General features: G+C 44.3%; 1 protein-coding gene across 4 annotated transcripts in view; it reads right to left on the reverse strand.

Moving 5' to 3' along the window:
- LOC117404196 (serine/threonine-protein kinase WNK3-like) overlaps positions 1 to 14,150 on the reverse strand; it is a 38,322-nt gene extending 24,172 nt beyond the window's left edge. For 2 of the 4 annotated variants that reach the window (XM_059017317.1, XM_034006983.3), the window contains exons 1-2: positions 13,798 to 14,148; positions 4,127 to 5,188 (exon numbers count right to left, since the gene is read on the reverse strand). In XM_059017317.1, coding sequence (XP_058873300.1) covers positions 4,127 to 4,873 — 747 coding nt within the window. In that variant the 5' untranslated portion in view covers positions 4,874 to 5,188; positions 13,798 to 14,148. Of the gene's footprint in view, positions 1 to 4,126; positions 5,189 to 13,797 lie in introns of all 4 variants that reach the window. The other 2 variants (XM_034006985.3, XM_034006986.3) reach the window with 2 other exon arrangements.
- Positions 14,151 to 15,000: the final 850 nt, after the last annotated feature.

The raw sequence follows: 15,000 nt of genomic DNA on the forward strand, positions 1-15,000 counted from the left end.
TTAGACTGAAAACACACACTGACACACACAGCATGCGAGAGAGAGAGAGACACACAGAGAGGGGTGACGAGCACAAATATTTTTTACAAAGCAGTCCAGCAGAACAGCTCTCCTCTCAACTCCCCTTCCGCTCCTCATATAGTGAATTAACTGTCCATCTGTCTGTCTGTCTGTGTGTGTGTCTGTCTGTCTGTCTGCGCCACTCCCCAGATTGGAACCCAGGGCTCCAGAGGAAGGTGAGAGGCAGGGATGAGAGGCTGGTGAATTAGCCCTGCTGTTACACTCTGCAGCCTCAGATTTCCACTCCGTACTTGACTATAGCTCCCACTGTACAAATACTGCATGATCCGAGATCACATGGGAAGCAAGGCACTGTTACACACAGCTGGTGCCGCGGTTATATACACAGCAGATGGGGGCTGCAATGTGTTTATTTGTAATAGAATTACTATGAAAGACAAGCCACGGAAAACTAACCCATAGTAAAAGCACAGCAAAGTGTAATACAGCACAGTGAAAGCATGGTAAAGTATAGGCAAGCATTGTAAAGCACAGAGAGGTTTGGTAAAGCATAGGGAAGCATTGTAAAGCACAGAGAGGTCTGGTAAAGCATAGGGAAGCATTGTAAAGCGCAGAGAGGTCTGGTAAAGCATAGGGAAGCATTGTAAAGCACAGAGAGGTCTGGTAAAGCATAGGGAAGCATTGTAAAGCACAGAGAGGTTTGGTAAAGCATAGGGAAGCATTGTAAAGCACAGAGAGGTCTGGTAAAGCATAGGGAAGCATTGTAAAGCACAGAGAGGTCTGGTAAAGCATAGGGAAGCATTGTAAAGCACAGAGAGGTCTGGTAAAGCATAGGGAAGCATTGTAAAGCACAGAGAGGTCTGGTAAAGCATAGGGAAGCATTGTAAAGCACAGAGAGGTATTGTAAAGCATAGGTACTGAAACCATGTTAAACTACGTTAAATGCATAGTCTAACCATGGGGTGGGGTGGGGTGGGGTGGGGTGGGGGGGTCTGTAAAACCACTGTGCAAATTTACCAGGGTAAACTTTCAAAAGGGAACAGACACCATAGCAACTCTAAGACCTGCAGATTCTGTGTATGAGTTTGCACAGCGTATTCTTTGAGAATCGACACGGAGCACACACGCTGCATTTCAATCGGATTTTCTTTTGTCTTGACTTTTTGATTGGTTTTATTCAGGTGTGACTCCCACATAATGCAAACAGGAGAAATGAATTATGTGAAACTCAAGCTGGGCTGCTGGGGGTGCTGTGTGTCCGACCCAAAGCACTTACTGTGAAAAATGAAAGTGGGGGGGGGGGGGGGGGGGGGGGGGTAACCCATTAATGTCTCCCCTTGCTGTGCTTAACTACATTTTGCACATGAATCAATAGCCCACTTGGGGGTAGTTAACATGCTGGTAATGGGGTGTTTATCTTGTAAAGGATTGCTTATTATGGAGGCAGGGAGAGGTGAGAAAGCAGTGCTATTCATTTCTGACTGAGCTGCGTGGGGAAGGTGCTGGATATCACAGGATGGGGAACAACTTCTTAGGTTCTCAATACAGGCGTACAAATCTAAGGGCGACACGTACAGACGGACCGATGTAGAGACAGACAGGGACATACAGACAAACGGACAGAGAGACAGACCGACAGAGACAGACCGACAGAGAGACAGACCGACAGAGACAGACTGACAGAGAGACAGACCGACAGACAGACAGACCGACAGAGACAGACCGACAGAGACAGACCGACAGAGAGACAGACAGACGGATGTATACAGACACACAGAGAGACATAGACAGACAGAAGGATGTAGACAGACACACAGAGAGACATAGACAGACAGACAGACAGACAGACAGAAGGATGTAGACAGAGAGATGTAGACAGACAGACAGACAGACTGAAGGATGTAGACAGACAGACAGACAGAAGGATGTAGACAGAGACGTAGACAGACAGACAGATGTAGACAGACAGACAGACAGACAGACTGAAGGATGTAGACAGAGAGATGTAGACAGACAGATGTAGACAGACAGACAGACAGACTGAAGGATGTAGACAGACAGACAGACAGAAGGATGTAGACAGAGAGACGTAGACAGACAGATGTAGACAGACAGACAGACAGACTGAAGGATGTAGACAGACAGACTGAAGGATGTAGACAGAGAGATGTAGACAGACAGATGTAGACAGACAGACAGACTGAAGGATGTAGACAGACAGACAGACAGACCCATATTTCCCAGCAACTGGATACCCTAAATAATGTCAACACCAAGTTTCATCCCAAATTAATAAGTGGTGGTTTCCCAGATATATTACCAGCACAACGGATCAATTCATAAGTAATACTACGCTGGTGTTTATTTTACAGTGTGAGGGAGTGTTGATTAACATTCAGAAGACTGCCTCTCTCTTACTGAGCACCAAGAAGAAGAGGAGAGAACAAAGGCTCGAGTCTTCATGCTGAACCACGAACGACTCCATCAGTGGTCTGCAGTTATACAGGGGGTCACCGAAGGCCACAGAACAAGAGACAAGAGAACAGGCAGGCGATTATTCCGCAGAGGGGTCCGAGCCCGCTTCGTGGCGTGCCCAAGCAACAGGGCAGACAACGGGCAGGATCGCAGGCAGCTGCTCAGCAAACACAGCACAGCTTGTGAATAAAACCGAGTTCAGCATCATCAGGGTTTTATTGAGCAGCTGGCAATTCAGCAGCAAGTGCCGGCAGAATTGACAATTGCAAGAAGGAGTTTGTGGGTTCATGAGAGAGAGGAGAGAGAGAGAGAGAGAGAGAGAGAGAGAGAGAGAGAGAGAGAGAGAGAGAGAGAGAGAGAGAGGGAGAGAAGAGAGGGAGAGAGAGAGAGAGAGAGAGAGAGAGAGAGAGAGAGAAAGAGAGAGAGGAGAGAGAGGAGAGAGAGAAAAAGAGAGAGAGGGGGGGAGAGAGAGAGAGAGAGAGAGAGTCCTTGAAAGGCTTGTTTTAGCTTGTTCTCAAATCATGGTTTGTAATGCACACAGAGACTGAAATAACAAGTCTGAAATTCAATGCGACAGGCTATGTTAAAAAAAAAAAAAAATTAAATGATAATATTTTTACTTTGCTGTTCATTAAAAAAAACCTAGCTTTCAAAACCTCATTGCTTTACAATGCTTCCCTATGCTTTACCAGACCTCTCTGTGCTTTACAATGCTTCCCTATGCTTTACCACACCTCTCTGTGCTTTACAATGCTTCCCTATGCTTTACCAGACCTCTCTGTGCTTTACAATGCTTCCCTATGCTTTACCACACCTCTCTGTGCTTTACAATGCTTCCCTATGCTTTACCAGACCTCTCTGTGCTTTACAATGCTTCCCTATGCTTTACCAGACCTCTCTGTGCTTTACAATGCTTCCCTATGCTTTACCAGACCTCTCTGTGCTTTACAATGCTTCCCTATGCTTTACCAGACCTCTCTGTGCTTTACAATGCTTCCCTATGCTTTACCAGACCTCTCTGTGCTTTACAATGCTTCCCTGTGCTTTACCAGACCTCTCTGTGCTTTACAATGCTTCCCTATGCTTTACCAGACCTCTCTGTGCTTTACAATGCTTCCCTATGCTTTACCAGACCTCTCTGTGCTTTATTGCACTTTGCTGTGCTTTTACTCTGGGAAACCTTTGTAAGGGTTTTTGTCATGCTATTGGCTCACTCCTGAAGTTCTTTGAAGTTCTATTAAAATACTTTTAAAATATTTTCAGAGCCTTGTGCTGCACAGCCGTCTGCAGAGCTGAAGGGGTTTCTGTATTAGCGCGCGCAAAACACTGACCGTTCCTAGTTAAAAAACATTATTTACATAATTCAAGCTACAACTAACAGTTCTGACAGCTAGAGTGGGGCAAAAAAAAAGAAAATGGAGGAAGTGATTTTTCCAGTGGGCCGCGACAGTCAACGCTCAGATATTCCATTCCCTTTTTTGTACAATGTCTCAGCCTGTGGCTCTGTGCCAAACAAAGGATTAAGGCTGGCAGTCTCTCAGTGAAAGAATGCAATGCCAGCCAGCATGAGATGCATGCACACACACACATACACACACGCACACACATACACACACATATGACACAGTACCTGCAGCTCGCACCAGGCCACCTCCACCCAGGTGTCAGTGTCCAGCCCCTTGTAGACGGTCTTGAAGGCTCCCCTGCCCAGCTCGATGTCGAACTTGAGAAACCGGCCCCCGGGCGAGGTGGCCACTGCCTTCATCTCCGCCTCCTCCTCCAGCTCCTTCTCCGTCCTCACTCTGGCCGCGGCGGCGATGGCAGCAGCTGCTGCGGCAGTGGCGGGGGCGGTGGTGTTGGCCGGTCGGTCTTTACCGGGGGTGGAGATGCCGGTTTGCCGGACTGCAGGCTGTGGCGTTGAAGACAGCGGGGCTCCGGGGATGTTGGCAAACACGCTGTCGGAGCTCTCTGTGAGAGTGCCGCCCCGTTTAGCGATTTCTCTCTCCTCCTCCTCTTCCTCGCACAGCTCCACGCTCTTGCGGAAGAAACGCTTGTTGTTCTCCCTCCCGCCACTAGAGGAGCCGGACTTGGAGACCCCCGCTCCCACGGCGTCGCTAGCGTCCATCCCGCCGCGGGAGGCAGGCTGATTTATTCTCAGGGAAGGGGAAGATGGAGGGCTTGAAGCAGAGACCAGCGCAGTAGAAACGGTCAGAGGGACCACGGCCGTGGTTTTGCCCAGGCCAGCGCCGTTCCTGTTGCCCCCAGGGCTGCTGTCGCTGCCCCCCTCTCTCTCCGGCACCCTCCTCTTCTCCACACTCACTCCATCAGTTTTTTCCGATTCCTCGGTGCCAGCTGGTTCACCCGCGTCTGTCGCCATCAAAAAGTCTTCCTCTTTTCCTCCCTCTCTCTGTTTTGTCGCCTACCTCCCCCTCTTCTTCTCCTCCTCCTTCTCCAGTCAACTGTCTCGCTCTCTCCTTTCCTCCCTCACGACATCCTGTCAGCAAGTTGTAAACTTGGGGTGTAAACTTTCAGTCCTTAAAACTATTAGAAAATATCGATGAATTATTATTTTTTTTTTTTTTAATAAATATATATATGTATCTTTATAGTGTTTTGCGTTGTCTGGTTTTGGATCCGCTAGAAAGTGAGAGAGAGAAATATAATTGGATACGGCGATGTCTTCAAGTAAATCCTGAAAGACAAAAAAAAAGGAAAAAAAGATTAGATTTTATAATCAGAAAGTAGGAAAGCTTAAGACGTTTAAAACCACTACAAATACTTGCCTCTCCCCCGATAATTTTACTTGTTACAGTAAGTTATGTGGTATAATAAAACAGCCGAATCCGAACTACAACTCCCAGAATGCTGTGCGCTTTTCTGCTGCCGCAGAGGCCTTCCCATTTCCAACAGCCAGAAAATGAACTACAACTCCCAGAATGCTGTGCGCTTTTCTGCTGCCGCAGAGGCCTTCCCATTTCCAACAGCCAGAAAATGAACTACAACTCCCAGAATGCTGTGCGCTTTTCTGCTGCCGCAGAGGCCTTCCCATTTCCAACAGCCAGAAAATGAACTACAACTCCCAGAACGCTGTGCGCTTTTCTGCTGCCGCAGAGGCCTTCCCATTTCCAACAGCCAGAAAATGAACTACAACTCCCAGAACGCTGTGCGCTTTTCTGCTGCCGCAGAGGCCTTCCCATTTCCAACAGCCAGAAAATGAACTACAACTCCCAGAACGCTGTGCGCTTTTCTGCTGCTGCAGAGGCCTTCCCATTTCCAACAGCCAGAAAATGAACTACAACTCCCAGAACGCTGTGCGCTTTTCTGCTGCTGCAGAGGCCTTCCCATTTCCAACAGCCAGAAAATGAACTACAACTCCCAGAACGCTGTGCGCTTTTCTGCTGGCAGAGGCCTTCCCATTTCCAACAGCCAGAAAATGAACTACAACTCCCAGAACGCTGTGCGCTTTTCTGCTGGCAGAGGCCTTCCCATTTCCAACAGCCAGAAAATGAACTACAACTCCCAGAACGCTGTGCGCTTTTCTGCTGCCGCAGTGGCCTTCCTATTTCCAGAGCCTGGTGAAGCAGACAGTGCTTGAGACAGGCAGTCTGAGAGGAGGCTGAACAATGCCTCGTGCCGACAGGCTGGGATCAATCAAAGCCTTTTAAAAACCCGGGGGGAAACGCACAGCACGATAAAGCAGAGGGCAGCCTTGTGAAGCACAGAGAGAGGCGCATGGCGAAGCAGAGGAGGTTTAAAGGAGACCTGACCGTTGATTTTCAAATCTCTTACCTCCCGTTAGCTTTACAGCATTAGTGCTGGTCTCTCTTCATGTGTTGCTGATTTGTGAAGTTATTCCCTTACATATGAAGATACAGAGGAGCCAACGCACCCTGGTGCCAGTGCTGTACAGTACAGAGCTGCAGGAAAATGCCTGATCTGTAACACACGATATTGATTACGTACCTACAGCTGTGGCCAAAAGTTTCGCCTCGCCTAGAATTTTAGGATCGAGACATCATGTAAAAAAAACTACAGAGATTTATTTAACATCATGCAATCAAAGAAACTACAAAATTGCATCACGAAAAGTCTACCGGAAGCCATTCAAAACTCTTGTAGTCGCCTATCGTTTGTCTTGACCTTGCCTGCTCCCTCTACAGATTTCTCCCCTACACCCCCTCTCGCCCCCTCCACCGGCGGATTAGCTGTACCCCCCCCCCCCCCCCCCCCCCCACTCCGCTCCCCTGCCTCCAGAGCCCGCTCCTTCTCCACCCTCGCCCCTCAGTGGTGGAGCGACCTGCCCACGGATATCAGGACTGCTCAGTCCCTGACCACCTTCCAGCGCCTCCTCAAGACACACCTGTTCAGACAGCACCTGCAAAACTCACAACCCTCCACTATACTGGACTACATGGCACCGGATCGTAGCAGTGCTTGCATCAGCTTGTGTTTGCTCTGAACCGCTCCATAACCTTCCGTATTAAACTACCGCTCCTAACTAGAACTGCTCCCTGGATCTTGTGTTTGATTTTACTCCTGCAGGTATCTGTATTCACGTTTTTTTTGTGATTGCTCTTATTTGAAATCATTCTCACCCCTTTCTCGCACTTCCTACATGCACCGACTCGCATAAGCAAATATTTTTAATAGAAGTGAACGGCTCTCAGTCGAACTCGCTCTTGCATATCATTATTTACTATATATTTTGCAATGTGATACTTTGTACTGTTATGTTTTCAAACAATTGTAAGTCGCCCTGGATAAGGCCGTCCGCTAAGAAATAAATAAATAAATGATGATGATGATGATGATGATGATGATGCATTCCCTTAAAGGAGACCAGCGATGCATCCTTCGGACGAGACGTAAAACAACCGAGACACACACACACACACACACACAGACAGACGGACATAAACAGACAGATAGATACACATTCACAGACACACACAGAGAGACAGAGACAGACACAGACACAGAAACAGACAGACAGACACACACACACAGACAGACAGACACTGTATAGCAGAGGGCTGTTCTGTATCTTGGGCGTATCCGAAGTAAAAACCAACAGCTTACTGAAACGCACCCAAGCTTGTGATCCGAGCTGCGAGGTCATTGGAGCACAACAGACAACAACTGCTGAAATATTCAAAAACTGAGAAAAAACTGTCTAGACTGTCTCCTTTCTCTCCAAAGACACACTAACATATATAGATATATTATAAAGACATTTCAGAGGGCTGGATTGCATCAATATCAGGGTCTAGTGCTGTATATTATAAAGACATTTCAGAGGGCTGGATCGCATCAATATCAGGGTCTAGTGCTGTATATTATAAAGACATTTCAGAGGGCTGGATCGCATCAATATCAGGGTCTAGTGCTGTATATTATAAAGATATTTCAGAGGGCTGGATTGCATCAATATCAGGGTCTAGTGCTATATATTATAAAGACATTTCAGAGGGCTGTATCGCATCGATATCAGGGTCTAGTGCTATATATTATAAAGACATTTCAGAGGGCTGGATCGCATCAATATCAGGGTCTAGTGCTATATATTATAAACACATTTCAGAGGGCTGGATCGCATCAATATCAGGGTCTAGTGCTATATATTATAAACACATTTCAGAGGGCTGGATCGCATCAATATCAGGGTCTAGTGCTATATATTATAAAGACATTTCAGAGGGCTGGATTGCATCAATATCAGGGTCTAGTGCTATATATTATAAAGACATTTCAGAGGGCTGGATCACATCACTAATATATGTCTAATTCGCTGGGCCTCGTAAAGCAGAGACTGTGTCTGTGGTCTGTGGTCTAGAGAATGGGAAGTGTGCTTTTTGTGTAAAACGCTGAGCTGCACAACGCTGAGCTGGTCTGACAGTACTGGGTTGTTTCATTAATAATTCGATGTGTGTTCTGCTGCCTCTGGCAGTGTGTCATGTGGAGTATCAGTCAGGTGGGTAGGGTGGGGTGGGGCTGATGCATCCTGCAGTAAAATGTGCACTGGAAGCTGCGACTGGTGCACATTTTAATACTCAAGACAGCATGCTTCTGTTTTTTTGTTTTTTTTTTGTAATTCTGTCTCAGAGTATACAGGGAGACTTCACTGCTCATCCCAGACACTTTAAAAAGGGGCAGTGCCACTGTTTTACATATGATAGACAAGCAGACACACACACACAGATAGACACACAGACAGATAGACAAGCAGACACACAGACAGACAAGCAGACACACACACACACAGACACACAGAGAGATAGACAAGCAGACACACACACAAAGACAGACAAGAAGACACACAGACAGACAAGCAGACACACACAGACAGACAAGCAGACACACACAGACAGACAAGCAGACACACACACAGACAGACAAGCAGACACACACACAGACAGACAAGCAGACACACACAGACAGACAAGCAGACACACACACAGACAGACAAGCAGACACACACACAGACAGACAGACACACACACAGACAGACAAGCAGACACACACACAGACAGACAGACACACACACAGACAGACAAGCAGACACACACAGACAAGCAGACACACACACACAGACAAGCAGACACACACACGCAGACAAGCAGACGACAGACACAGACAGTCACACACACAGACAAGCAGACAGACAGACAGACAGGCACACACACACACACAGACAGAGCCCCACAATTCAGTCTGAGATTCAAGCCTCTTTCAATCTTGAGTACGCAGAACCAAATGCAAAAAAAGGACTAAAACGTTGTGCCAGCTGCCATCTTTCACCTCAAAACACAATCGCCAATTAATCAATACTTAATAATAAACCGTGCAAAAGCAATCAGCTATCCACCACGAAACCAAAAAACATTTTCCATGCCAAAACTTTACGATAACCAAACTCTGCACTGACCCCCCAATACAGACCCCCTCCCCCTCCCCCTCCCCCTCCCCCATATTTGCATTTGCATTTGCACCAATTGTCAGCTACGCTGTGTTTAAAAATTGTGTTTTTTGCATTGTAACCTTGTACCTTGTGCTGCCCTGTAACACCTGTGTGAGTCGCCTGGGATAAAGGCATCTGCCTAATAATAATAATAATAATAATAATAATAATAATAATAATAATAATAATAATGATCAGGCGCTCTGAATTCATGCAGCTCTGTTTGTTAATTTTACAACATCGATAAAGAATAAACCTTTTTTTTGTTTGTTTTTAAGAGCATTCAGCACAAAGGCATCTCACAGTCAACCTGGGGAAATCTGAGCTCAGCCACCATACAATCATTTTAATTTAAAAGCACAACTGTAGTGAGAGATCAACCGCACAGCCAGAGCAAGAAAATCAAAGACTACCCCCGCAAAAACAAAATCGTTTTTAATCTAAACTGCATCAGCCAGGCTCCGGTCAACCACATGGCAATATAAACTGAATTTAAAATGCGCTATTAATCCAAGACAAGGTCTGACAGACGCAGCTACTTAGAGAGAGTGGACAAAAAAAAAAACAGAAACAGGTCTTACTGTAAGACTGCATCAGTAGAGCCAAGTATGTTCATCATTTTTTTGTTTTTTCAATCAATCAATCAATCAATCAATCTTAATTTTATATAGTGCCTTTCATAGTGGACCACCATCACAAAGCGCTTTACAAGTAACAAGAAAATCCATAATACTTTAAACTACAGAGAAATGCATTATACAGTAAAAAAATTAAATAAATGCCTATTACAATACAGTGAAAAGTGCATAACACTTGATAATAGCACAAGGGGCAGCAGTGTGGAGTAGTGGTTAGGGCTCTGGACTCTTGACCGGAGGGTTGTGGGTTCAGTCCCCAGTGAGGACACTGCTGTTGTACCCTTGAGCAAGGTACTTTACCTAGATTGCTCCAGTAAAAACCCAACTGTATAAATGGGTAATTGTATCTAAAATAATGTGATATCTGTATAATGTGAAATAATGTATAATGTGATATCTTGTAACAATTGTAAGTCGCCCTGGATAAGGGCGTCTGCTAAGAAATAAATAATAATAATAATAGTAGCAGCAACACAGCAGCTAATAACAGATATCAGGCTTAAAGAGCATGGAAAGCAAGAGAGAACAGGCGGGTCTTGAGTGTTGATTTGAAGCGAGCGACGGTGGGAGCGTCACGTACTGAAGCTGGGAGAGAGTTCCAGAGAGAGAGTCGGAGCCTTGAAGCTAAACGAGCGTTCTCTCCGAGTGGGGCGCGCTTTTGCATGGGGATAACAAGCAGGCCAGAGTCGGAGGACCTCAGCTCAGCAGGGGCATAGCGGGTCAGCAGGTTGGAGAGACAAACTGGACCTGAAGGGCATTGCAGGGGGGGGGTGATGTGATCACGTTTTTTTTTACATCTGGCGAGGATCCTAGCAGCGGCATTTTGAACCAGCTGCAGTCTGTGTATGGCGCGTAACGGAAGACCACCATAGAGAGAGTTGCAGGAGTCGAGAAGAGATGAACGCATGACAGAGTATCTCCACATCTCCAAGGGACAGACTTTGGAGATGTTTCGAAGACGGTAGAAGGAAGATTTGACCACTGAGGAGGGCATCAAAGGAGAGGATGCTGTCCAGAAGCACACCAAGGCTTCGTCCTGCGGTTGGGGAAGGCAGCTGCAGTCAGTTTCTGAGGTTTAGGGCAGCTATATTGAAATTCTTAAGTTTTAGATCCTACTAGAAGGAATTCAGATTTGCTAGCGTTCAGCTGAAGAAAATTGGCAGACATCCAGGCCTTGAGGTCTTTAATGCAAGCAGAGGGGCTTTCAGGGTCCAGTTTTAAGTAGGGAGTCGTCAGCAGTGAAACATGAGGCTGTGTTGGCAGACCAGGTGACCCAAGGGAAGCATGTAGGTATTATAGATATTAAATTAATGTCTCAATCCTAAAATATTAGCTTCTGCAGAGTTACGATCAAAGGTGTTGCATCACCTAGATAGTTTAGCATTCAGACGTAATAGAAATAAATAAATAACAAACGGGCAGCAGTGTGGAGTAGTGGTTAGGGCTCTGGACTCTTCACCGGAGGGTCGTGGGTTCAATCCCAGGTGGAGGACACTGCTGCTGTACCCTTGAGCAAGGTACTTTACCTAGATTGCTCCAGTAAAAACCCAACTGAATAAATGGGGAATTGTATGTAAAAATAATGTGATATCTTGTAACAATTGTAAGTCACCCTGGATAAGGGCGTCTGCTAAGAAATAAATAATAATATAGATATATAATCTGGCAGGCAAGGACAGCAACCTTGTATATAGTATATTTTGCATAAAATGTAATAAACTAAAATATATAAGAGAGACAGGCACATCATTATATAAAATAATACGAGCCACCTATCAAATGGAAGAAATAAACACTATAGTTCATATATATATATATATATATATATAGACAAGCTACATGTTAGCATCCATCGGCCAAATACATTGCTGTATCCAGACAGAAGGAAACTTATTCAACAGCAGACTTAAGTTGCAAAAACACAATTCACGTTGAACACAGACTGTCACTGATCGCACACAGTTATGAAGCTATAGAATTGAGAAATCTTATCAGCAGCATTAAAAAAACCAACGACAAACTTTACTGGTGCAGGTCAAAGGTCAGGGAGGAGTAAGCCATCACAAGCAGCTTCAATCTGGGTCACGTTTCAGGCTTCAAACGAGTTTGTCCGCTCTCTCTCTCTCTCTCTTAAAATTTGCCGCGGGTTCAGGAGAAAAAGAAAAATCTTGACTGAGCGCTCGGAAGTTATGAAAGAAAATACCATGAGCTGTTTGGAGATTAATCAACAGCTTTACCCCAATCATATTATTATTATTATTATTATTATTTATTTCTTAGCAGACGCCCTTATCCAGGGCGACTTACAATTGTTACAAGATATCACATTATACATTATTTTACATTATACAGATATCACATTATTTTTACATACAATTACCCATTTATACAGTTGGGTTTTTACTGGAGCAATCTAGGTAAAGTACCTTGCTCAAGGGTACAGCAGCAGTGTCCCCCCCACCTGGGATTGAACCCACGACCCTCCGGTCAAGAGTCCAGAGCCCTGACCACTACTCCACACTGCTGCCCATACAACATACAAATCAATAAATACTGAAACCACGCTGTTGAAAGGCAGGCCAGGTTCACTCACACGGACCACGTGATATCATCAACTCACCAGCAGCTTTTCAGCACTCTGAACTCGAAAGCAGGACAGGTGACACTCTTTAAAACGAGAAAGCCGTGGCGGCTTCTGGTGTCTATACTGTGCACACCTGTGACCTCTGCACTGGCAAAAAAAAAAAACTCACATAACTGCACCTTACACAAACACTGCGCAAGCCAGCTAATTTCTACGCTCTGGGATGGGAATCAGACTCCTAATGCACAGCGGTGTCACCCAGTCCAGGTTTTACTACCAGCTTGATCAGCCCCCAGGCCAGGGTTTATAGGTAACAAGCTGTGGAGCGTCTTGTGAGACAGAGCAAAACCAGGAATGGAACCGAACTGCATTGCAATTGGAGAAATCAAGACACTTCTGTCTGTCTGTCTCTATATACATATATATGCTCAAAGAGCCAGCTGCCCAACGTTTCGATATATAAATTATTCAATAAACAACCTTTTTATAATTCGACTAAACTAAAACCACTTAGGGTTTAAAAAAAATGTAACAATTCAATTCAAATTACTGTATACCACCTCATATCGATGATGCAAAGCCAACACTAATACAGTTTAACTATGATGGCCGTTTTCTTATGGTTTGTTTTGATTTTTAAATACCGGCTACCGTGCTTTATCAAACATGAACACAACATGAAAAGTCTAGATGATCTGTGGTCTTAATAATAGCAAGATTTCAAACGTAAAACAATATTGAGAATCATAATCCAATGTTGTTGTATGTGATCCTGTCACAAGTATACATTTGATGACGATTCAATACGGGCTGTGCTACTGTTAGTAATAAATCATTTTGTGATTTTAACTCAAAATCATTAATATTATTGCCGTCAACCATGGCGGTATCATTATTCTTAAACACAAAAGCACACCAAGTCTCTTTGTTACATAAGAAAATCACATTTTGTTTTCTGCACACAGGTTTTCTCAAAAAACACACGACCGTTTTAAAATTCCAGACCACGGTTTTTATTAAAATGTATTTTACCAAAAAAAAAAAAAGACACGTCGAATAATTAATACATGTAAACACTGAAAAGAAATATGCAGTGGTTTAAAAAAAAAATGTTTAATTACCTTTTTTTTTTTTTATTTATTTATTTTTTCTCACAGCGGCCAGTGTCGGGGTTTTGTCTGAGCAGAAGAAACGGTCATTTTTATTTATTTTTTTCAATATATATATATTTTTTTGAATACAGTATCCAGTAATACTAGCCGCACATTTTGATAGTTAATTCCAAAACCAGTGGAGTTCTGTTACGATGTGGCTCATCACTCGGAGGGATATTGCAGCTCATTTTTATTGAGAATTGGTTTCATTTTATGTTTATTTTATTTATTTATTAATATATTTTTCACTCCGTCTCTCTCACACCGACTGAAGCGGCGACTCGCGCGGAACAACTGAGCGAGCTCGCGGTCCGGCCTCGAGCCCCGGGCAGGGCGCGCACGCCAGATCTAACACAGCGTCACTCCCCCCCCCCCCCGGAACCGCGGCGGCGCGCACGTACCCCGACCCGGCTTTATTTTTAAATTGACGCCCGCTATCCCACCTCACCCGAAAAATAAAATAAATTAAAAAAAATAAAATAAAAAAAATAAAATTATATTATATATATATATATATATATATCCACTAAAAATAAAATATCGTCGTCATAGTGTTTTATTTTATTTGTTTTTGTTTATTAATGCATATGTAAAATAATATTATATATATATATATATATATGCTATCTATGTATATATAAAATAAATACATGAATTGCATCAAATGTAATTGAAAACAGAAACAAATTGCACGCTGAAAAAACGTATATTGCCAACAATTATAGCTGCCAAAATAAATAAATAAATAAATAAATAAATAAATAAAAACATCGGATTCAACAGAAGACACCTGAAAAGTTTCAGCGATGAAAGTACAAAACCGGCGAACAAATGCATTTTTTCGCGGGTACTCGCCTTCAAATTAATAAAATAAATAAAAAACACAAGACAAACATTGGTTTATAAAGAATAACGTTTACAAAGAACAATTACTGCCAGAAAATAACAGTGTCCCCCCCCCCCCCCCCCCCCCCCGTGTTCATTCCAACAGAGCTCTCAATTACTGAATAATTTACCACAGACACGTGTCTCTGTCTCCCTCTGCTGGTCATTCAGTAGTACTGCACGGACATCAGTGACAGACACGTGTCTCTGTCTCCCTCTGCTGGTCATTCAGTAGTACTGCACGGACATCAGTGACAGACACGTGTCTCTGTCTCCCCTCTGCTG

The sequence above is a fragment of the Acipenser ruthenus genome, chromosome 56 (assembly GCF_902713425.1).
Source record: "Acipenser ruthenus chromosome 56, fAciRut3.2 maternal haplotype, whole genome shotgun sequence".
NCBI lineage: Eukaryota > Metazoa > Chordata > Actinopteri > Acipenseriformes > Acipenseridae > Acipenser > Acipenser ruthenus.